The 23,716-nt window shown below is 49.9% G+C and overlaps 1 protein-coding gene across 8 annotated transcripts in view; it reads left to right on the plus strand.

Moving 5' to 3' along the window:
• Positions 1-23,716, plus strand: part of Frmpd2 (FERM and PDZ domain containing 2) — a 115,817-nt gene that overhangs the window by 12,706 nt on the left and 79,395 nt on the right. For 6 of the 8 annotated variants that reach the window (XM_013508802.1, XM_013508806.1, XM_013508801.1 and 3 more), the window contains 8 exons: positions 11,131-11,256; positions 12,427-12,584; positions 13,473-13,538; positions 15,565-15,756; positions 16,823-16,955; positions 17,836-17,917; positions 20,037-20,169; positions 21,843-21,914. In XM_013508802.1, coding sequence (XP_013364256.1) covers positions 11,131-11,256; positions 12,427-12,584; positions 13,473-13,538; positions 15,565-15,756; positions 16,823-16,955; positions 17,836-17,917; positions 20,037-20,169; positions 21,843-21,914 — 962 coding nt within the window. Of the gene's footprint in view, positions 1-11,130; positions 11,257-12,426; positions 12,585-13,472; positions 13,539-15,564; positions 15,757-16,822; positions 16,956-17,835; positions 17,918-20,036; positions 20,170-21,842; positions 21,915-23,716 lie in introns of those variants that run through there. The other 2 variants (XM_013508805.1, XM_013508807.1) reach the window with 2 other exon arrangements.

Here is a 23,716-nt window from a genome sequence, read left to right on the forward strand (position 1 = left end):
TTTTTTTTTTTTTTTTTTTTTGTAGAAGTGGGACTACTTTTGCCTTGCCTGTTTTAGAAGGTTTTTTTTTTAAAAGGATTCACACAAGTTTATGAAAACTCTGTAATATACAAAGTACTGTTTTCCTTACATTTATGATTCTAAAGTATCATTGGTGAGGATTCCATTATCTTTTACTGAGGACAGGTTGCATTGCCACTAGTCCCAGAGCCTTAAGAAAGTTGAGAAAGTAGGGCATGCTGGTGCACACTTTCAATTCCAGTACTCTGGAGACTGAGGCAGGTGGATTGCTGTGAGTTTGAAGCCTTCCTGAGTGACACAGTGAATTCCAGCCCAACCTGAACTATGCAGCAAGACTCTGTCTCAATAAAGCAAAAACCAAACCAAACCAACAATGAAAAACATTCTCTTCCCCACAATAGGCTGATGTGGTGTTCCCCACACGGCAAGCAAGACCATGGGACACAGATGGAACACTGAATTATGTTTTTGCATTTGTTACATTTGTTTCAGAGACTGTTAAGAAGAGACCCTGCTCAGAGCCACAGACTTTTCCCATGTCTCAAATAAATTCCTCTTTTCATACAGAAAGATCAGGTCTCAGACTAAGAGCCTCCAAAAAGCAATGTTAGCTGGCAAGAATTCAGTAATTTTAAAGAATGGTTATAATTACCCTCTATTTATGCCTAATGATACTAATTTCCCATTGACTGTAATGATATATGGTTTCCTTTTAAAATAAATGCATATACCAAAAAATAAAAAAAAAAACATTGCTCCAAAAAACCCCCACACAAAAAATAAATGCATGTAAATAAAAGCCCCACCACAACAGTACAGGGCTGGTGGGAATGTAGCAAATATGAGAAAATGGTAAATAAAGCTGGTGGATGAGTGAATGGCTTCTGTAACCTCCTGAGATGATTTTTCATGCTGGTCCTCTGCAAATGCTGGCCCCATCTGCCATGGGGCTCTGAGAGAAGGCAGGAGGCATGGTTGCTTTTCTGACACTGGCTTGTTCTCTACCTCACACCAGCCATGTTAAGTAGAAACTGTCCTTTCTACACCAATGGTGGGAACATGAGGTTTCTAGAGTGTCTGTGCTCAAGATTTTGCCATCGTGTTCATGTGGTGGCAGGGGCAGGGTTTAGGGCAGGAAGGGTCTGTGTGGAGAGGTGGCAGGTCTGAGATGGTCACTTGGAAAGTTCTGGAAAGGAAGGGCCTTGATACCTTTAGCCCATTACACAGGTCACCCATGAGACAGAAGAGTGTTTTTCTCTTTGGTAGAATGACACAGTTGCCTTCCAGTAAGCCTTGCTTAGGTCCAGATTGACTGCAGGCAGCTGGCTCTGGGTGGGTGTCAGAGGCAGGAAGAAAGAAGAGAGACAGGAACAAAGAGAGGAGGGAGGATGACACCGGTCTTTGTTCTGGGAGCGTGGGCTCCTTGGGAGTCCCATGCCCTTCCCTGGGTCCTCTCTGGGATGTCTATTTTGGGGACACTGAGGTGTTTGAAGCATTTTGCTAAGGTTGAAAATGGGATGTTTATAGCACCTCAGCCCCGGCAGACAGATGGAAACAATTAAAACCATATCTTCAAAATCATGAGTTGGCCACTGCTCAGCAGCCCTGATGCTGAAAATCTTCTCTGGATAGTTGCAGCAGAGATGGAAGAGAAGGGAACCAAGATGTGCTCGGCACGTTTTGCAGGCTAGCACCCTAATAGAATCTTTTTTTCAGTCTTATCAGGTAGCCTCTGCTATTAGTCCCATTTCTCAGATAATAAAAATGAAGCCCTGAGAGGTTCGGTATATGCCCAGGGCACATGTCACATAGCTCGAAGTCAGGGAGCTGAGGACCCAAACTCCGCTGCTCATATCTTTTCCAGCTTGTGTGCAGGGAGTTTAATAAGTGAAGGGGCCTGTGGTGGGCTGAATGATCTCCCCCTCCAAAAAGTAGGAGTAAAAAGAAGGTATCCATGTCCTGGTTTGAGGAACCTGTAACTGTTACTTTATAGAGACTCTATAGATGAGAGTAAAGGAAAAGACTATGAAACAGGGATTATCCATATGATCCAGGTGGACCTGAAGTATAGCTGCAAGTTTTCTTATAAGAGGGAGGCAGAGGGAGATTTAAAACAGGTAGAAGAGAAGGCAATGTGACCTTGGATGTTGGACTGAAGTGGCCATGGTTCCAAGGGATGCTGGCAGCCATCAGAAACTGGGACAGGCAAGGGACAAATTCTCCTTCAGAGCCTCTGGAGGGTCCATGGCCCTGCTAACACCCTCGTGTCAGCTCCGTGAAGTTGATTGTAGACTTCTGGTCTCTGAGACTGTGAGACAGTACACTTTTGTTTAAACCACCAGTTTGTAGTAATTTGTTACAGCAGTCATCTAAAACTAATACCCGGCCATGGGTGGAATCCTGCAGGACATTTTAGGGGCAGTGAGAGGGAGAGAGGATGCTGGCAGCTAGGGGAATGGGGAGTTGGAGAAAATGGAGAGCATCGTGTGCTTTGTCCTCTCTGCTTCACTTATGTCTTAGGCAGTGGCATTTTGGAACCGAGAGCCAAAGAGGCCTCAGAGGCCTCAAGTGCTGGGCTCAGGTTCTCTCCCAGGATGCCACACAGGGCTGTAAACCTCACTAGCAGCCCCAGGTCAAGGCCAGAGGCCTTGAGGGTGCTTTGTGGAGGGTGGGGACTGCGGTCAGAACTGGAGGTAGTCCAGACCTCACAGTTCAAATCCATGCCACATCAACAAATAGACATTCTTACTTCTTCAGAAGCCAGAGCCGGACCAATACTGTGAGAAACCATAGCAACAGATGCACTTGGCACATCCTTTGGAGGGTGATGATTGTCACTTGACAGCTGTCCAGGGGACTTGGACACAAGGTCTTCCTGGGGACAGGGCACAGGCTAGAGGTGATGCTTGCCTGGGTGAAAACTGTCCCCTCTCATGGAATTGGGCAGGTGTTATGGAGCGTGGGATGCATGCTCTGCAGTAAGCAATCAGGCCAGGCTCAGTATCACCCAGGACAAGGATGCAAACATTTTTTTCTGGCCCAGAAGCCCCCAGGTGGGCCTGTTCCAGCTCACCTCCTTGTCCCTTTGCCTACCACCCTCGCCAGGCTCCCCCATGCCTAGCTTCACTGTGTTTTTGGAATCTGCCGAATCTTAAGAATTTTGTGTCTGCTCTTCCTTCTGCCTGGAAAGCTTTTCTTGTGGCTGGCACCTTTTCTACCTTCACATCTCAGCTAGATGCCACCTCTGGAGGCACCATCCCTGAAGCTCCAGCTAAAAAGTCTTCACACAAATGGCATGTTATCGTGTATCACCTTGAACTTCTTTTCCTTGGTAGCTTAGCACTTTAGGTGATATTTGCTTGCTTATTTTATGCCTTTACTGCATTGCCTGTCCCCAAGACTCACAGAGTAGGGTATTAGGTTGGTTACTGTTCTATTTGTAGCACAGGCTTGGGATGTGCCAGGTTATTGGTGCATCTTTCTTAAGTAAAGTCATGGCTGCTATGGTATATATCGAGATGTTCCCCCAAACCCTCAGGTAGTCATGGGTGGGCAACTTCAAAGGTGGCTGGATAAGGGTATGTGAATGTGGATTAAGGGTGAGACAGTGGGATTAAAAGTATGGATAATGGAAGCCCCACCCTGGGTACGGGTTGCACCAATCAATACACTTGTAGCCTAGATGGACTATAAAGGGACAGAAAGAAGGCAGGCTGCTGCTGCTACCTCCTGCCTGCTCTGCCATGGACTGTTTCTCCTTTGTGATGTCTCTCTGCTGTACCACCTTGCCTTTGAACTAGCCAACTCTGGACTGAAACTACAAATTGAGCTACAATAAACCTTTCCTCCCTTAACTTGTAGGTGTCAGGTTTTTGTCCCACCAATGAAAAAAGTAACTAAGACAATGGCTGAGATAGGAGTGCTGGGACAGCTTGACTATTGAGCCTCAGGGTGCTGCACCATGTCCCATGTAAGAGGAAGGTCCAAGCAGAAGCATTGAGCATTGAGGACAAGGAAGAGCTTTGCTGAGCCAGATCAAGGCAAAGGCTGTTGAAGGCTGGATGTCAGTCAAAGTGAGGCCTGGCAGACAGGATGCACCACAGCCTGGGAAGCCATCAGAAGGAGCAGAGAGGCTCCTTGGATGTGGAAGGAACCACAGGTGGGAAAGGAGGCTTTTAGGTTCTAGATGATCACAGAAGCCTTCAGATAATGGAGTCAGCATGGAAGGTTTTGTGCACAGCAATGAGATGCAGGAAGGTGTGTGAGGTGAGGATGGGGCAGCACAGGGGCCCCAAAGGGAGTAGAGACTTTCCCAGGGTGTTTTCACTGGCTGTGGACCAGAATCCCCACATCCTTTTAATAGTTAATTATCCCCTTTTTAGTCCATAGTGTAGCAGTACCTCACCCACCACACTGTTTAGAAAGCTTGGAGAGAAGCCCAGAAGCATCACAGTGTGATGAAAGGCTGATGACTGTTCCCAGCTCTGCAGTGTAGGCTCCACAGAGCATGGCACGTCCATACCACAGCCAGCACAGTGTAGTGGTGAAATGCCTTGCCTCAGGAAGCAGGAGCATCCTATAAAGTCCGTGGCCAAGTCACTCAACCTCTCCACCCCGTAGCTTCCACATCTGTAAAATGGGCATGAGAAAAGCCTCATTTCAAAAGCTCATTATGAGGCTTAACTGATTTAATACACATAAAGCCCTTTAAATCCTGCTGGGCATGTGGTAAGCACTGGAAGCAGCATTTGCCATATGGCAGAGATGACAGTGAGAACTGAGACTCCAGGTTGGTTCTGGAAGCGGTTTGGCTGCAGTCCCTAGAGTATAGACAAAGAGGCTACTCCCCCTCATGGGATTGTCTTGAAGGGTGGTTGGTGAAAAGGGTTATGGCTAGGTCTCCAGTGCAATCCAAGCTCTGAATGGTTGGTTCCCAGACACTTGTCTTACCCCTGGCCAGGCCATAGCATCCTACTGTAGCTCCAGGGCCAGGCAGGTAGATAGGTGTGCAGAAAAGTAGGACATACATTTTTCCTTCTGCAGAGGGACCATGGCTATGTACCGTACAAGTAAGGGAGGCTGTGTTTGTTTGTATATTTTTATGGACCAGTTGATGAGTACTTCAGTCACTGACTCCTGGCTTCAGGGCTGCATTTGGTGTGGAATCTATAACCTTGACACTGCCAGTGACAAGAATTGCAACTTCAAGTCTCAAGAACCTCTTAGCTTTAACCACTAGAGGTGCTTCTTTAGCCAATTTAAGCAGTTAGGTGGACTCTCCCTTTTCTTTTAAATCTAATAAGAGGTAAAAATGGTTCCAACCAAAAGACATTTTAAAGTCTTCTGCATTTGCCTATGTCATCATCTCTATTAGTGCGCTTATTTTCCCATATGGATTGGACTTCCTGTCCACTTTCAGTTGGTCTCTAGGCTGCTCTGTCAGAAGATATGGCACAGCAGTAAGCATGGCACCTGTCCTCTACTCCCTCCTCTCCAAATGCTGCTGCTGCCCCTTTGAAGAAATGGAAGGGAAACTGCCCCTAACTTGGCAAAGACAAGGGAAAGATCTGGGCCCATTATTGACATCCCTAGCATCATCAAACCCAATAAACCATGATTAATGTAGCTAGTCCTACTGAATATTTCCCTGGTTTCAGCCCCATTATTTTTTTGTGGAGATATGACAGATGTTAAATAGCTCATGTCACATGATCCCATGGTTCCTGTGAACCATGGCTACAAAAGTTGTGCTGTGCTGAATGCCCTATAATCTCTTGAGGTGATGTCTGCCCTGACACTAGCAGACCCAGTTTTAAACTAAGAAGTAGAACTGAGCTTGAACCAGTCAGTCGGCTTGAATCAGAAGACTTGAATTTAGATTAGATTGAGCTAATCAACAGGCTCAAATTTGGACCAATCAAGATCCTGTCCTCATATTGGCTTAATCTGCTGTAGATACTTTCATTGAAGTTTTTATTCTTCTGAATATCTGCTTGAATCTGCCTTTTGGATTTCATTTCTTTCCTACGCTGAGCATTTATGGCTTCCATAATTTTCTTAAACTCCTCTTTTTTTACATGTGTATTTGCTCTAGAGTCACTAAGCATGGTGTTCATTGTGGACACCATCTCTGCAGTTATCTGAGAAATTATTTCTGATTTGATTTTTTTCTAGGTCCTTATTCAATTGCTTTGTTGCTACCACATCAGAGAGGCCAGGTGGGTGGCTCTCAGATTTTCCCATCTCCTTGCCTTCTGGGCTTGCCTTTGGTGGACTGGATCTTCTTTAAGTGTCTTCTCATTTTCTTTTCTTTATTTAGTTTAATTCCTGGGGCAATGCTTGTAAATTGCCTATGGTGAGTTGCTTTCTTGCTAGTATTTAGATCCCTTGGGAAATGACTACTTCTCTGAGGTATCTTCCAAGGGTAGCTGGGTTTGAGGCTTTGAGTCTGTTGCAAGTTCCTTCCCCTTCAATTTGTTGGGGATGAGAAGTTGCTGCCTGTTTGGCCCAGCCTCTGTTCTCTGGCACTGTTCCACAGCATTTTCTGTGACCCTTAGTCAATCTCAGTCTTGGAATACCAGGAAGAACAGCTGTTTAGAATAATTATGTCACTTTTGGCTATAGTGGTACCATCAGCAATGACAATAGCAAAAACACAGCCTAGAAAATGACAGAGATAAACATTAATTTTCCACCTTTAACTGTCTGAACTAGATTTGTGGTTATATAACAAAATCTAAAACAAACCAGGAAATTATATGCATTACACAAGTCCTTAATATGTCAGTTTTGCCCTCAGGGGTTCAAATTTAAAATGGTTAGGGAGAAAATGGAGAAGTGAAAGAAGAGATCAGAAGTAAGCCTGGAGGACAAGATCATGTTAACTTTGGGAAACTGGTGTAGAGGACTGGAGGGAAAGAGAGAAGGAAGAGATAAAAAGAACAGAACAGAACCACAACCACAGAGAGGCTAGGAATCACGTTCACATTCATATAAAAACAAGATCAAACAATGAAGGAGAAAAAAATAAACAAACAAAACCCCAAACCACAGCAACAACAACAAAAAACAAACAAGAGAGCAAGAGAAAAAAAGAAAAGTAAACAAGTGCACTTCCAGATATGTCTTTGTTGTCACTGGTAGACAACGTGTGGAAACAGAGTCCTGATCCATGTTGACTTATCCCAGCAATCCAGCAGTAGCTTTTTGGCAGGGTGGTGGATAATCTCAGCGAGCCTACACCTCCTGGCTGGGACCAAACTCATTCAGCCTCCAGCCCTCAGTGCACCTTCCATGGGCCTGAGCCCAGCTGGAAGCCACTAGATGGAGGCAGCAGCTGCTCTGAGTTCTAAGCTCAGCTGGCCCCTCTCCACAATGTCTCCTGACCAATCACTCTCTCATGTGAATGACTGAGCCCTCAGCACTCACTGCCAGCTAGCGCACTCCTTCGCATCTGGTGCCCCTCTCCACTGCTGCATTTCTGCCTCTCTGTGGAGGTCTCTCAAGTCCCCAGCAGTCACCATGGTTTGAACCACTCCTCTTGCATGGTGAGTCCCATCTCAGGGAGAAGGCACCGCCAGCTACCTCCTTCTTCTTTGTAGAAGTTTCTCTCTCCATGTGCTTCAATTTGTGCTTCAGATCATTCCTGGGCCCAGGGGACCCATTTCCCTCCTTCTTTTCTTTCTTACATTGCTGTAGTCCAGTGTCTGGAAGGCAACTCTCAGAGAGGCTCTTTCTCTGCTGCATACCACTCCACCATCTTGGTGCTCTCTTCATTATTGCTTTTATGGAGGAGAAGATTTGGGAAGTTTCTTACTCTGGCATTCCCATGACCTCTTTTCTGCTTTCCTTTTTTTTGGAAAATAATTTATTTATTGAGGAGTATGTGTCATTTGACCGGCAGAGTTTCTCAGGTGTGGATTTGCAATGGCATTTCCAGTACAGTTGACCATGCCCCTTAGCTGGAGGTGTTTTCCATTTACAGATGGCACAATGTTTGAATTTTCAGGCTCTCTCAGTCCATTTCCTGTTACTATAATAAAAAATATAAATTTGGGCCACTTAGAAATAACAAAGATTTATTTTAGCCTATGGCTCTTCAGGGCCAAGCAGGACAGTGGCACTTGCTTGTTTTTTTCCTGGTGAGAGTCTTGTGCAGAAAACAGAAAGGCAGATGGGCACATGTGGACAAGAGGATAGGGACAGAGGAACCAACTCTCTTACAGTAACATCATACACTCCTGTGAGAACTGATCCATTCCCAAGAAATTAATCCAGTCTCCTGAGAAAGATTTAATCCCTCTCCAAGGCTCTACCTCCCAACGCTGCTACATCAGCAACCAAATTTGAACATGAGTTTTGGCAGGAAAGAAACATGGCCACACCATAGCAGAGGCCTAGTCTATAACTCAGTTTAATTTCTTTTTGAACAGGGTGCGAAATGTATTTATGTTTTAAAACCAAAAATACAGGCAGAGATCTTATTCCACCAATCCTAGGTGCTCTTAGCTGGTTATTAGATAAGAAAAATCCAATAAGTTGGTTTGTTGAACCTAAAGACTTTAGGATCCAAAATAGATATAACTATTATAACCTTAGTAATATTTCAGTACAGTATATTAATTACCTGTGAATGCTGAGTTAGTATCCATAATAATTGTAAAAGCTACTACTTAAATAATATCTACTTTATGCTAAGCACTATTTTAATCTATTTTATGTATATATATTTTTCATTTACTTTACTTGGTGTATCATAAATTGTAGATGTAAATATATACATACATACATACACACACACATGCACACATTTTCCTCCTTCTATTCATATGTATCTGAAAGTGTTGGCCATAGGATGTTCAATAATTTCTAAGTCCTCAATTTTATTCTCCATTTTCAAAGCATGCACAAAAATTTGTGACAGCCAAGATGATATTCTGCTCTATTATAGCTGTTGAAGTGGTGATTTTAGACTGTTCCCATGGGGTGTATATACTGAGGAAGCAGACATAACTACAAAAGCAACTTCATACAGGTGTGCATGCATGTTAGGTGGTACCACCAGGATGGTACCCGATGTGTGTGTGTGTGTGTGTGTGTGTGTGTGTGTTGCAAGCATGTTCAAATTTATTTGTTCATGCTACTCAGTTTTTCAAGGTTGCTGGTTGAGCCAACTCATGGATAGGTTTCTGTGTGAACTTAAATTTCATATTTCTCTGGGATAAAAATACAACAGTGCTGTCAGTGGGTCATATGGTAATTGCATGTTTAAGTTTGTAAGACGCTGTCAAATTTTTTCACAATGGCTGTTCCATTTCACATTCTCACCAGCATTTGGGGTTGTCACAGATTTTTACTTTAGCAATTCTAATAGTTATGGCATGCTATGTCATTGTGGCTTTAATTTGCATTTCCCTAATGTCTAGTGATATGTCATTATCTTTTCATAAGGTTAATTTGTAATCTGTATAATATCGTTCATGAAATATCTGCTTGTATCATTTTCTAATTTAATTGCTTATTATTGATGAGTTTTGAAGCAGTTAAAATATATTCTATTTTCTAGAATAGAAAACTATTTCTAGAATAGAAAGTTATATTTTAAACACACAATATAGTCTAATATGCAATGTAATCTAAACATGCAATTGCCATATGACTCATTTTTTTAAAAGTTTATAGTTTTGGGTTCTACATTAAAGGGAAATCCATGCTCCGTTTTGAAGTAGCATTTGTATCAGGTATGAGGCTTAGACTGGTGCTATGTTTTCACGGTGGGTCCGTGAAAGGCATCCTTTCCCTGCAGATTTTCTATATTAAAATGGTGGTCTTAGCCACACCTGCTTGGAAGACTTTCATGATGTTTTTTTTCTTATAGTCTTAATGTGACCAGAAAACCTACATATTCTATATTTTCCTTTGGGATTTGGAGATTTTCTGCCTGAGAACCAGTCTTGTCTATCTCCTTTACTTTCACTTTCTAGCCTTTCATGACGCTTATAAAGGTGAGAAAAATGTGGCCTGATGGGAATGTTTAACCCACAAGTCTCAGGCAAAGTTTACAAAGAGGAAGAGGAGGAAAACAAAAGAACATAGCCTGGACTTGAGCTTCCAATCCATGACTTTTTAAAAACAGTGTAATTGATATGCACATGTGTGTGGTAGAGTGTGCTTTTTGAAGTACATATACCAGGTACAGTGACAGAATCAGGGACAGAAGCATACCCATCACCTGGAACATTACCTACTTGCCCACCTGCTGTCTTGCATGGGCCCCTGTGACACACAGCAGCTCAGGCCAGGCATCCTGAGGGCCTCTTCGGCTGAGGTACAGAGGGAAGAGCCAGCTGGTCGCTGTCTCTTTTCCCAAGGTCCTGAGCAGGTGGTGAGCAGAGAGCTTGGGCCCTGTGGAGAGATGGGGTGCTGTGGCAGGCTCCCCACTGTGCCCCAGCATAGCACACCCACCCTCCCGTGCTCTGGCTGCAGAAAAAGCCCAGTATCAGATTAGGAAAAGCCTGCCTGGCCTCTTCCTGATACTGCCAGCTTCTAGGGCTCTGAGATTCGTGAGGGACAGCTTTGCCAAGCGAGGGGGGTGGGGCAGATGTGGAGCTGGACCCTGCGTGGAAGAGAGGAAAAACAGGCCATACTCCCGCCCTCCTCTTCCAGCCCCTGTGGTTCGTTACTCTTGCTCCTGGAGTCCCTGGCTGGCCTCTTGGGCAGCAGCCGAAGATGGAAGAGGTACATTGTGTATTGGAGATGAAATGGTTTTTACCCCAGTTCACAGGCAGAGGAGGAGAGCAAGGAACAGACAGCTGGGGCGCAGGAGGAGCTCTTCTGCTGGGGCTCCCTTGGTCACTCATTTGAGTTTTTGCCTGCCCTTCACTGGGAGGTGATTTATCTGTTTATTTGCTAATTCCCAGAGAACCCATCACCTGCCCCTCAAGCCCTCTAGCAGATGCTGATTTCACGCTTCCTGTGTGTCCCTCTCTGGGGACACAAGTGATGACACGTGGCACTGTGCACTGTGGGAGGCTAGAGTGGTGAGTGCCGGCCCCACTGTGTGCCCACACAAGCACAGCGCAGGGCTCTGCCACATGTGTGTCATTGCAGGCGTGAGCCCGGCCTCAGTGACCCTGGCCAGTGCCCTGCAAGTCAGGGGCGAAGCTCTGTCGGAAGAGGAAATCTGGTCCATCTTGTTGCTGGCTGGGGAGAGGCTCCTGGAAGACCTCCGCAATGGTAAGAGAGCTTGCAGACAGCTGAGTTCCTTCTGTGGGTCTCTCTGGCTGCTGTTTCTCCGCTATGGCTGGTCCTGGGGTTAGAAGGTGTGGGAAAGGGTATCCCTAAGCTGCTGCGCTGGAGGCTGGTCTGTTACTGGGACAGGGCCACGCCGCAGCCCTGAAAAGCCTGCTTCGGATCGCGGTGCTGAGGCAGACTGCGGCAATAAGGGCCCTCTGACAGCTGGGCTATCTGGGCATAACTGGAGACGAGGGCAGGGGACAGTCACCAGGGACACTCCACATCTGTCTGCCAGATGCTAGGCTCATCTGTGCTCTATCAAAGACGAAAACCAGGGGAGCTCAGTATAATTATTAAACGTGATTGTGTAGGAGTGTGAGTGGGTGACTTCCAGCTCCCCGTGAGCAGGGTAGTGTGGGCAGTACGGCTGTGTAGACAGGGTCACCAAAGGGCCATCACCTGGGCCTTGTCTCCTGGGCCAGAGTCCAGGTCACAGCGCCACCCCTTGGTGGTCTCCTGCCCATACCACTGACTGCTTGAAACAGCAAGAGAGCGCTCCCCGCTGTCTCCTCAGCGCCCTCTACCGGTGAGGCTAAACATTGTGCTCTAGTGCAGCAGGAATGTTAAACGAGCAGGGTTTGGAGATGGATTTGAAGCCGAGGCATTAAACTGGTGGCTGAAACCAACACTGAAAGCCCACACTCAGGCGTCAGCTTGTAAATCCCACAGGGACCGCAGGTCAGCACATGCAGAGGCTCTGGTGTGTGAGATCACACACGCCATCAGAGTCCGGGCAGGGGCCGATGACAGGAAGCCATGTTCCTGTGCCGTGGTCTTCGCCTTCTCCCCAAGCCTTCGCCCCTTCTACCCTGCCTGGGAGCTTCTGAGAATGGCGACAGAGCTCCCAGAGCCACTGCCTGTGGTCCTGGTCTGGCTGCAGCGAACTCAAGCTTGAGCCAATTTCCAGGTGGTCTTGAGACTCAGCCTCCCACGAATGCAGGCTCTAAATCCCTGGATGGGACCACAGCGGCCTGTTGTCACCACTGTTCCCATGCCTCAGGGAAGGTTCATTCTTCTCCGTGTCGCCCCTGCCTTGCGTGTGGCCAGACACAGCCCCACACCGGCCCTCGGGGCGGCCCCATCTCCGCCTCACCCCTGCCTTGGTTGCAGACTCCTCCGACTATGTGGTCTGCCCCTGGTCAGCCCTTCTTTCTGCTGCCGGAAGTCTTTCTTTCCAAGACCACGTTTCTCACTTAGAGGCTGCTCCTTTCAAGGCCCCCGAACTAATACAGGGACAGAGTGAGGAGGAGCATCTGGACGCAGCACAGGTAAGTGGCGCGTGTTGAGGGGCGGGGGACCCCAGCACCCACCTCACCGCAGGTGCCTGTGCCTCATCTCAGTGGCAAAGTGGGTTTAAGGGTACTGTTCTCGGCTCTGGAGGAGGGTGGGTCGTTTTCACCGAGGCCCAGTTTCCTCAGCTGCAGACTGGGGCAGTGAATCGTGCTGCTGCCAACATGCAAACACAGGCCGTAGGAAAGCTGAGTGGTGCCATCGCAGCGCAGGGCAAGCACTCCAAGGGCCCAGTAGGCCTCCCCTAGGAGGACACCCCGAGGCACAGCAAGGGTGGAGCCGGCTGCAACAAGGTTGAGTAGTATTGTTGCCATCAGTCGTAAACTGGAGCCAAGGTGAATGCTCAGGTGAAGCAGATATGAAACAAGACAGCACTGAACTGAAGTGACTATAGATGTTTATTTAATGACTTGAAAAGAAATTGAACATGTGCTTGTCACAGTTCCAGGTTTTGGTCACAGCTCAGTAATGTGTCAAGGATCCAGGCCAGATAGGTCTACTCTTCCCTTCTTATCTGTGGCTTTTGTTTGTCTCCTTATGGTCACAGGATGGCTGCTGTGACACCATGTATCACAGCACAGAAAGGATGGAACTAGTCACATGTGTTTCTTTTGTCAGTAAAGTGAAGGCTTTCTCAGAAGCTCCAACAGACTTTCCTTCTTACATCTTTTGCCAACATTGCATGTCATAGTTACTGCTAGAAAGCAAACTTCTGGCTTCCTAACCTCTACTGCAGGAGGCAGCAAAGGTTAAGGGAGATGCAGGTGGCATTGTCTGGCCAGAAGTAGAAATTGTGCTGGGTTTGCTTGCAGGGTTGTGGAACAGAACAGGTGACTGACATCTAACCTCATGTTTCTCTTGGGCAGATGCATGTCTACTCCCTAGGGATGACCCTCTACTGGGCTGCAGGATTCCGTATCCCGCTAAGCCAGGTCTGTAGACAAGGATACTAGGTCATGCTTTAGGGTGGTTTAGTGACACAAGTGGAGCTGAAAGGTGACAGAAGGGGCACTTGGTGTCTTTGCTCAGAGGAAGCAGCAAGCTAGAGGATTTAATAAGACACCAAAGATGCTGTTATTTATTTATTACATATTTATTTACAGAGAGGCCTTTGAAAGCAGCCCCTCCTGCAGCCAGGAGCTTCCTGGGGAGGAGTTCTGTGGTCATCACATGTGGAGGGATGGTCCCTGCTCTGCCTCCCTTTCAGAGACTTTTCAGAGAAGTTTATAAAAGACTATGAGAAAATTTGCAGCATAGAAACTTAAGCTTTGGTTAGCACAGCATTTTACACAATTTCAGACTACTTTGTGTGTGTGTGTATAGATTTTATCTGACACTGTAAAAATTCCTCAGAAGCCAGCACTGCAAGAACACACACTAGAGAACCCAGCCAAGCTGACGAGACCCTCTTGTCCACCTGCTGTTCCTCCTTCTCGCCTTCCTTTCCTCTTTCTCTTCCTTCTTCTCACCCAGCCCTCTCCAAGCCAACATCCCAGTGCTTTCTGAAGGCTCTTTTTTTTTTTTTTTTTTTTTTAAAGCAGAGTCTCACTATGTAGTTCAGGCTAGTGTTGAACTCACTATGTAGCAAAGGCTGGCTTCAAACTCACAGCAATCCTCCCACCTCAGCTTCCTGAATGCTGGGATTGCAGGCGTGCGCCACCACATCCAGCTTGGGAGCTGCCTTACAGAGACTCACTCACAATACTCCCTGCCTGAAACCTGGCTGCTCCTCGCCACCTCAGGGCGGTGCTCCAGCTTCTCAGCCAGGCACACGTGGAGCCCAGAGTGGGCTCCTCCTCCTGTCTGGCTCCTCTCTGGTCCTCTGCTGTCCTTGTGGTTTCATGGAAACTTGTCACTTGTGCTCTGTGCTTGCTCTGCTAGCGCCATCCTGAAACTCTGCATCATTTGGACCTGGAGGTCCCACATTGTCATTTTGCCCAGGCTGTGGTCCTGTACCGGTTCATCCCCACCCCAGCCTTTGCGCTGCGGCTGCCTCCACCTCAACTCCTCCCATGCTTCTCTTTAAAGCCCTGCTGTGTTCTTGCTGGTTCTGTACCTCCTGCCCTTGTAAGTGACGGTCCTGACTTTCTCTTTAAGTGACCGTCTTTCCCCTTGGGCTGTGACTGTTTTGGAGGTGGGGAGCGCCTCATCCAGCTGTGCAGGCCAGAGCTCTGGGTGCCTCCTCTGCTGCATGAGCAAAGGACACAGGGACCTGGTGCAGCTCCCTGGAGACCTGCAGGGCAGCCTTGCTGTACAGCAGCTTTCAGCACAGCTAGAGTGGGAGAAACAATCCCATCATCCTCATCGTCATCGTCATCCTCACCGTAGTTCTCATTTGTGATGCTGGGGATTGAGCCCAGGGCTTCATGCATCTTAGGAGAGTGCTGTACCCCTGAGCTACACCTGGGCCCTAATAGTCTGGTTTTCTCTCTGGATCTGAGCCCTTGGTGGTGGCCACTTAATTGCACGCAGGAAAAGCTTATTAGAGGCTCATCTTCCCTTTTGCTTGCCCTGTGCATTTGACATCAAGTTCAATAGGCACTTGCGCTGCTTCAGGTGTCTCCGAAGTGAAAAGGCCCCAGTCTGGCCTTGTGATCTGGAACTCGAGGTCTAGGGCAAGGCCGCATGAGAGCCACCCGAGTCACTGGAGAAAATGACCCCCAGGGGAAATGTGGGTGAAGGGCGGGCCTCTCTGTGGCTGTGGCGGGCTCAATGGTATCCATTTTGCACCTGCCGTTCATTGGCTCCCAGGCACATGGACTGATGGTGTCTGGGATCACAGAGTGACCTGTGCACTGTGCCCAGCAGGTGCAGGGCCCATCACTCTGTCCCATACAGCCTCAGTGACAGCCTGGTGTCTGTCTGAGCTCTCCAGCAGGGGCAGGCATGGGGCGGCACAGCGACAGAGCACCAGTTTCCTCTGATAGCTTCTCACCCCTGCGACCCCTGTGCCCACAGCCCCTGCGGCTCCACCAGCCCCTGCACACCCTGCTGCTGGCCATGTGCGAAGACCAGCCCCGCAGGCGGCGCCCACTGCATGCCGTCCTGGAAGCCTGTCGGGCCCATCAGGAGGAAGCGGTTGTGTCCCCAGTCCTTGCCAGACTCCACGTGCGGCGGCTGGTGGGCTTAGTTCTGGGCACGCTGTCCGAGGTGAGGATAGAATCCAGCTTCTCAGCCCAGCTGATTGAAATTAAAACTAAGTTAGAATTAAAAATGAGATAAGATACAGTAATCGGGGCTAGGGCTGGAGCTCAGTGGTGAGGGCTCGCTTAGCATGCATGAGGCGCTGGACTCATCTCCCGACAGGAAAAGCAATGAAATTCCTCACTCCAGCTACCTTTCAAGTGCTCCCATGGTGTGGCCCAATTCCCTGCCATCCCTGTGTCCAGCAAGTGACTGGCACAGGGCAGGTGTGGGTGGCTTCAGTGGGTTCCTTCAAGCTGACCCAGAGCCTGGGGTTCCTGTGCAGGTCCCACGTTGGGAGAAGAGGAAGTTGGGGAGGTGGCTTAGCTGGAGGCCGCGTCCCTTTACCCCAGGAGCTTGGCCTGGGAATGGTATCTAGAAGTTGGTGGGCACGGTAGGTCCAGGGAAGGGGCAGGTGAGGTTCCCTGTGGGACAAGATGGAAGGAGGCCAAGCTGGGATCCCTTGACAGCTGTACTTGTGCAGGGATGTGCTGGAGAGCAGAACAGGACAGGTGCTGGGGCCCTGTGGATGGAGGCGAAGGACCTCTCGGTGGCACTGACGACATCTGTCAGAAACGGCTCTTCCACCTTGCCCGCTCCTCAGACTGCCTTCACTCTTAGATGTGCGCATGCACTCCTGTAATTGTGTTGCGTCCGAGGGGTGCCCTGTCCGTGGACAGACACTGTGTTCACTGGGGGCCGGCAGAATAGACTCCAGTCCCTTCCTCAGCAAGCTGCAGTGTGGAGGGACACAGATGGGGACAGAGTGACAGGTCGAGTGGCCAGGGTGGAGACGGAGAGGACTAGAAAGGGAAAGGACATGAATCTGAGACTGGCACAGAGGAGCCTCGGGGAAGTGATGGCCGGGACAGCACAGATGTGCTGCGCACAGATGTGCCTGTCTCTAGGGAGTAGCACGGTGCTGCCACACAGCTTCCGGCTCTCCCTGACCTAGCAGGTCCGGCGGTTTGCATGGGCCTGTATCAGTGCCCTCTGACCTCGGGCTGCCCATGTGGATGCGCTTGACCCTCAGGTGGAGAAAAGAGTTGTGCAAGAAGACATCTGTACACAGCAGAGCAGAAGCTACCTGCTCAGGAGGAGGCTGCAGCCACAGAGCGGCCAGAGCTCCGAGGCCCTGGCCCCGGACCGACCGCAGCCCCACAAAGGTGTGTCCTTGGGGCACCTGGGGTTCCCAGAGTGAGCCAGGATGCCTGTCCCTGAGCCCTGCCCTGGGTGGGCTGGATACCCCATGTGGCAGCTGAGAAAGTCCCTGGAGGAAGCAGGCGGAGATCAGGTTCCCCCAGGACAAGTTTAACAACTTTCCCACTGTTTATGTCAAATGTTAACTCTTTCTGTTGAAGTCTGACTGTCCATGTGGATGAGAACAGACTAAAGCAAGCAAGGAAAGAAGGACAGCTCTTAATAATTACTTCCCAAGGGAAATGAAAGGAAAAGTAACTTGTAAAAGTTTTGAAAAATATTTTTGTTTCTATTTCAAATATCTTAAGAGTGGCTTTTATAGTAACCTTCAGCCAGGAGGCGGATGCCTGTAATCTAAGCACTGGAAAGAGGCTGAGGCAGGAGGATCATCATGTAGCCTGGGCTACAGAATGAGTTCAAGGACAGTCTGAACCAAATAGCGAGACCTTGTTTCAAAAACAAAAACAGAAACAAACAAGCCCTTCAAATCTACTGAGCTCTTCTTTTCACCTGAATCTGAACTTGCTCCCTTTCCACTTCTTCCTTTCCTCCCCTCCCCCTCCCTCCCTTTCTTTCTTGTTAAAGTTATTGCTTGCTGTCCTTAAAGCAGGGTGTCCCCTTGCCCTTTGCTATTAGGCTTCATGTCCCCTGTAACTCTGCTTCCACCCCATGGTTTTCTTTTCCATCTTTGATATGAGAATACAGGCTCAGAGAAGTTCACTAATCTCCCTGAGGGTGCACAGCTAATAAACCGAGGTGTTATCCAAGCTGCCAGCTGCCTGGATCATGGAAGCCATACCCTTTCTCCCCATTCATGCCTCCACCATGCTGCCTGGTTGGTTTCAGAACAATGCATAGAGACGCAGAGCTCCGGGGAGCCCCGCTGGAGCAGCTCAGCACACAGCCACTGCAATCTGTTTGAGAACAGGTGAGCTGCAAGGGATACTTGGTGCGGGGCACTGGCACCTGGAGCCACGTAAGTCCTGCTTTGTTGCTGGTTACTTCTGAGAAGCCTCCTGTTCTCCAGCAAATCCCAGCACCATTGCATCAGCAAAGGAAGAAGGTAGGCTCAGGCAGGTGTCCAGGGGCTCTGTGGCAACTGCGCTGCTGGGCAGCTGTGTCCCCTAGGAACTGAACCTCACTCAGGCTCAGCATTGGAGCGAAAGGCCTCTGTAGGGATGCAGTTGTCCGTGGCCACACTGGTGGCATGGTGAATGGCAGGTGCGGTGGCTGCCGGCAATACCTGCTCAGTGGGCTCATGGCCTGTGCGTTGGGGGCCCGGTTCTACTGTCCAGTGGGTGCCGTCCTGCACATGTGGCTGGCTGAGCTCAGCTGGCAGCTTCATGTCAGAGAACCCTGGCCTTTCTTTACCAGTTGTCTGGCTGGGATTGATATCAGGACAGTGACAGAATGGGGATGGGGGCAGAGAGAAGTAGGGAGGAGGGAAGAGAGGAGAGAAAGGGTTAAAGGGCTTTCAGAACAGGTTTTCCACCACTTCTACCTCATTGCACTGGCCAAATCAGGCCTTGAGAAGTTCAATTGAGCTGGGTGTGCTGGTACCTATCTGTAATCTCAGCACCTGGGAGGCTGAGGCAGGAGGATTGCTGTGAGTTTAAGGCCAACTGGGGCTAGATAGCTAGGCAGTGTCTCAAAACAAACAAGCAAACAAACAAACAAAAATTTGGCCTAAATTCACAGGGTGGGAAGCTGGACTCTATCTTTGGGTGGGAGGAGCAAGGTTGTATTGCAAGGGGCAGGGAGAAAAATTGGGGTCTTTTCTGCTACCAGTCTAATCCTGGTGCTTAGATCAAATCCCACCCAGGCCTGAATCTTCCTGGAGCTGGGATGTGCATTTGAAGTTTGAGGATTTGCTGATTTCCATATTGATTCATAAAGGACAGTGACAGTGTCTAGTCTTTCTGTGGTCCAGTGGGTCCGTGCTTGGTGTCACAGCCACAGCTGGGCCTTGGCCAGACATTAGAGCTCCCCTCGCAGTGATTTTTCCTGCCACTTAAAACCAACAGAAAGAGCCAATAAAGACAGTTCCCCAGGTACTACAATTAACACATGGCCTTCATCCTTTAATGATAGGATCTGCTCTGAGAAAGCAGCATAGGTGATTACACAAACCTAGGTGCGCAGTCACCTAGGGCCTGTGGTGTATATGCATGCACACGAGCACATACGTGTATGCACGTGCATGTGTGTATTTATATGATATAGCTGAGCACTGCTAGGGTCACAGTGGACAAGACAGCCTGAGATTAAGTACAGATGAAGAGAGAACATGATCAGGAGCTGCCACAGCCAGGGCCAACTGTCACACGGGAAGCCTTTATAACCAGAAGGATGCATTCAAAAACAGCAATGAAAACTGTGGTACTGCAAATATATAAGCCAGTAACATCATCAGGTCTGGTCATTGTCCATGACCATAATGGCACTGTGTGGGACTGTATGTGCTGTCTTTTTATATAGCTGGCAGCTCAGCTGATGTCTGTACACCACTGTCCCCACAAGTAAGAGGTGTGGTGTGCTACCATGTCACTGTGGCTTTGACCTCACCAGGCCCTGGGACTTTGTTAGCTCCATGATAGCACTGAGGGACCACTGTCACACATGCAGCATACTGTTGACCAAAATGTTATTATGCGGTGCATGCTCTATATTTGTTGTCAAAACATTTCGAACAATACATGAAATTTGAAGGAAGGAAGTCAGAAGCCCTGGTGTTTCCATGAGGTACTCAGAGGTTATCAGAGGGGATCTAGGGCTGTAGCACCCAGAGCATAGAAGCACAGTTCTGAGCTGGGGGAGAAGCAAACACCTGAGGATGTACGGCTTTTACTTCCTCTGGCCTTGATTTTCACATTTGAAAAAAAGGTGTGGTCCTCCTTTGTGCATGTGGTAACTCCTGGGCATATGTGGGGTGACAAGGGCATGAAAAGTGGGTGCAGCTTGCCCTGATGAGCACCTGCATGCAGTGGCAGTACAGGACAGGATGGGTATCAGCGCCTTAGCTCCTCACCCCTTCTGGCCTCGGCCAGCCCGCTCGCAGGTGCCGCGCCTCTTGGCTGGCAGGATGGCCCGCGGAGCAGCTCGGGGTCCATGCTCCCGGCAGAAGCAGAGAGCCCGAGATCAGCGACACCCCAGCAGGGTTTCCTGCAGAGGAAGGGAAAGGTGAGCAGAAGAGCCCGGGCACCTCTGAGGAGGGTTGAGCAGGGCCATGGTACCCTGAAGGGGGGCAGGGTCCTTGGGCACCGGGACCCTGAGCTGCTATCCACAGAACAGATGACTACAGACCAGAAATATACAGTCCCACTTCGTATCCGCTGAGTGGCCTTCCTGGCCATCCATGCCACAAGGACGCCAGGCCAGAGACATAGGCTGCCTCTCAGAGTGCACAGCTTGGTGCACAGGGGAGCCACCAAGTGCCACCTGTGATGACAGTGACACGGCAGAGTGCACATGCCACGGCCGCAGATCCAGCTAGGCCTTCTCTAGGCCAGGGAGATCTCCCTTCCGGTAAAGACAGTGGTAGGGGCAGAGCTCATAGGCAGCCAAGCTTGGCAGAGGGATCGGTGCTGCAGGTGGGATCGGTGCTGAAGGTGGGATTGGGTGGGCCCAGGATGCACTGTCTGCTGCAGGCCATGCCACGTGCGGTGTTTAGAATAAAGCACCATCAGAATGAGACACTGCCATTAGCTGATACCCATAGTGACCATGAATAGATTGGTGCGCCTGGGTCGAGGAGGAGCCCCCCATCCCCAGGTGTTCACTGAGGAGCTTCCCCTCCCCAGCCTCCATCTCCCTGTCCAGGACCCTTCAAGACCTCAGACTAGAAGGACATTTGTGTCCTCAGAAGGCGTCTGTCTGCCTGCCCACTGCAGGGAGGTTTGCTTAAAGCTTTTCAACAGATCAGAGCTGAACAGAGCCTCAGCAGCCTCAGGACATCTCTTTCCATGTTCCCACATGCCCAGCCATGTCATCCTCAATGTCACGCTGGCCATCACAAGCCTGAAGAAGGGGTGCCAGCGCTTCCTGGAGGCCTTGAGATGCCAGGCCCTAGCCGGGGAGTACGGAGCCACGGTGGGGGCAAGGACAATAGCAGGGCACAGCTGCTGCCTCTCCTCTAGTTTTTGTCCTCTGGGGACTCTAGGACACAGCTGAGCTCCTGACAAGGATTTTGGCTTCCTAGGGCTGGAGCCTTACTGGGTTCCCTGGGGGGCACAGCGGAGTTCCCACCTGACCCTGTCACTCCCTGGTTCTGTGACTGCACGAGTTTTTTATTCTCTGGGAGCCTTGAGCTCCTCGGCTGAGGTGAGCTGAGAACATGTGTGCTAGGCAGTGGCTGGGGCTGAGGACCAGTGAGGATGGAGACATCGTTTCTGTCTCGGTCCTGAGTGTGGTACAGCTGGGCTGAACTGTGACGCCCGGGTCAGATGCGCCAGTGAGCACTGTTGAGTTGGTACCTGGGGGAGCAAGTGTTGCTTCCCCTGTCTAACCCTAGAGCAGCTTGGCTTTTATTCTTTTTATTGCACGGATATCTATTTCTACAGTGTGTTTTACACTTGTACGTACGCAAGATCACACGACGCTGTGTGACTGAGGAGCTGCTAAGGATGCGGCCCTCCCTGTTGTGTGCCGCTCAGGAGCCGGGGCATAGCCCATCTCCTCCCTCACCTGTACAGCTTTGGCTGGGAACCATGGCTTGGCCTTAGTGACACCTGTCTCGTTTTGGCTGTGCGGCAGAGGCCTGGTGAGGGGGGAGGGAGGTGAGCTCAGAGGGGAAGTCCGGCCCCCAGCCTGGAGCTGTTCTCTCCTCTCCAGTCAGTGACTGACTCTTTCCCCAGTTCTCCAGGCCGGAGTTCCTCTTGCTGGCTGCCGAGGCCCCCGTGACACTGCACCTGCCCGGATCTGTTGTGGTAACAGTGGCTGGGGGTGGGGGGTGGGGGTCACTCAATCAGAAACCCCAGACAGCCCCATCTCCCTGGCGCCTGTGATGGCCTCATCTTGAGCTCCTTGGCATGCACTTGTCTCCAGGCCCAGGTCCCTGCTGTCCCTGCTGGGGCTGGACCAGGAGTCTCAGTCAATGTGGTGCACCAGGATTTCCCTTCCTGTCTCCCCTACCTCTACAGGAGAAGAGCCTGTTGGATTATCAGCCTGGCACACTGAAGCCTAGCTCTCAGGCCTCTGCCCAGGCACCCTGAAGCAGGGCTGTGGAGATGGCTGGCTTGGTGGCTGCCTCCGCCTGAGTCCTGGCACCATGCCCAGGATGACCCTTCCCTTGCAGTTCAGAGAAGTGCAGAAGGTGGCAGGAAGCCTCCTCTGGCTCAGCCTGGGATAAGTTCATGCTTCCTATAGAATTCCAAGGATTGAGGTGCTCAAAGCTCAGGAATTCTCGACCTATGCAGGTGGTGTGACAGGCGGGTGTGTGACAGATTGGAGATGTCACAGTGATGTGCTCTGGGGATCTGCAGCCTTCTGAGTGCACTTCACACATGGCCTCAGGCAGAGCTGCAGGCATAGTGTTGGGTCCTCAGAGGCTCTCCCTGGCCTCTCCTTGTCCTGTGTGCACTGGCCTATAGCACTGGGTCAGTCCCTCTTCTGCTGGTCCCCTTTGAGCCACCTGTCCAGTCCTCACCAATCTACACATACAAGTCCATCCACTGGGTAGGGAGGAGGGGGTGATTCCCTACAGCCCCTTCCTGGAGGTTACATAGCTTAGGCAACTGCAGACTCCTGCAACATCAGGCAGGTGGGAAATGCCTACCACCATGGCTACAATGTCCCCTCTAGCAAGAATGCTAGAGGTGCTGTGGGGCACCCTCCATCCCTGGTAGGTTTCTTGACCAAGACACCAGGCCTAGGAGCCTATTGGTAATCCATAGAGGGGCTCCTGGACCCCAGCATCTATGCAGAGGGCAGGAAGAATGAAAAGGAGCACCAAGGGCTCCCCCAAAAGAAGACTGCTTGGACCTCTCTTCTTCAACTCTGTACCTGGGATCTCCCGTGGCACTCTGTCTGTTTCTCTGGCTTGGACTAGAACATCTACAATCCGTTGCATAAAAACCCTGACCTCATTGGTCTGCACAGCTTCTTGTCTCTCCCTTCAAGTCTTTTCCTTCATGGCTGTTATATCAGTCCCTTTCCCATTGCAGGACCCACAGCTTAAAGAAGGAGAGGCTTATTGGCTCCTGCTTTCAGTCCATGTCCTTTGGCTCCAAGGTAGAAACAGCATGGTGGAAGGGCCTGGCAGGGAAAAGTGGCTCAACCCATGGCAGCCAGGAAGCTAGGGGGGAGGGAAGAGCTAGAGGCAAAAATGCATCTGCAAGGTCGCACCCAGGTAATCACCTCCCACCAGGCCTACCTCCTCACAGCACGTTTGCTATGAACTCATCCATGGATGAATCCGCTGATGAGAACAGCGCCCATGATCCACTCACCTTCCACACGCATGAAGCTCCTGAGGGGCATTTTAGACCCCAACCGGCACAGCGACCTCTCTCTGGAGGCTCCGCAGAACCAAACCTGTACCGAGGAGAGCTGGTAGAGCATGCGCACTGAGACAGACCTCTGTGCGCCTCCTTCTGGCTGCCGGAAATGAAACGGTTTCCCTTTGCTCATAGCGTGGCTGTCCCTCCTGGGAAAGGGGATTTTGTAGGGCTGACCACCTCATTTACAGCCAATGCACCACGCCCTGTGTGCAAAGGCACCACTAGCCGTC

The sequence above is a fragment of the Chinchilla lanigera genome, unplaced genomic scaffold (assembly GCF_000276665.1).
Source record: "Chinchilla lanigera isolate Chin_1 unplaced genomic scaffold, ChiLan1.0 scaffold00155, whole genome shotgun sequence".
NCBI lineage: Eukaryota > Metazoa > Chordata > Mammalia > Rodentia > Chinchillidae > Chinchilla > Chinchilla lanigera.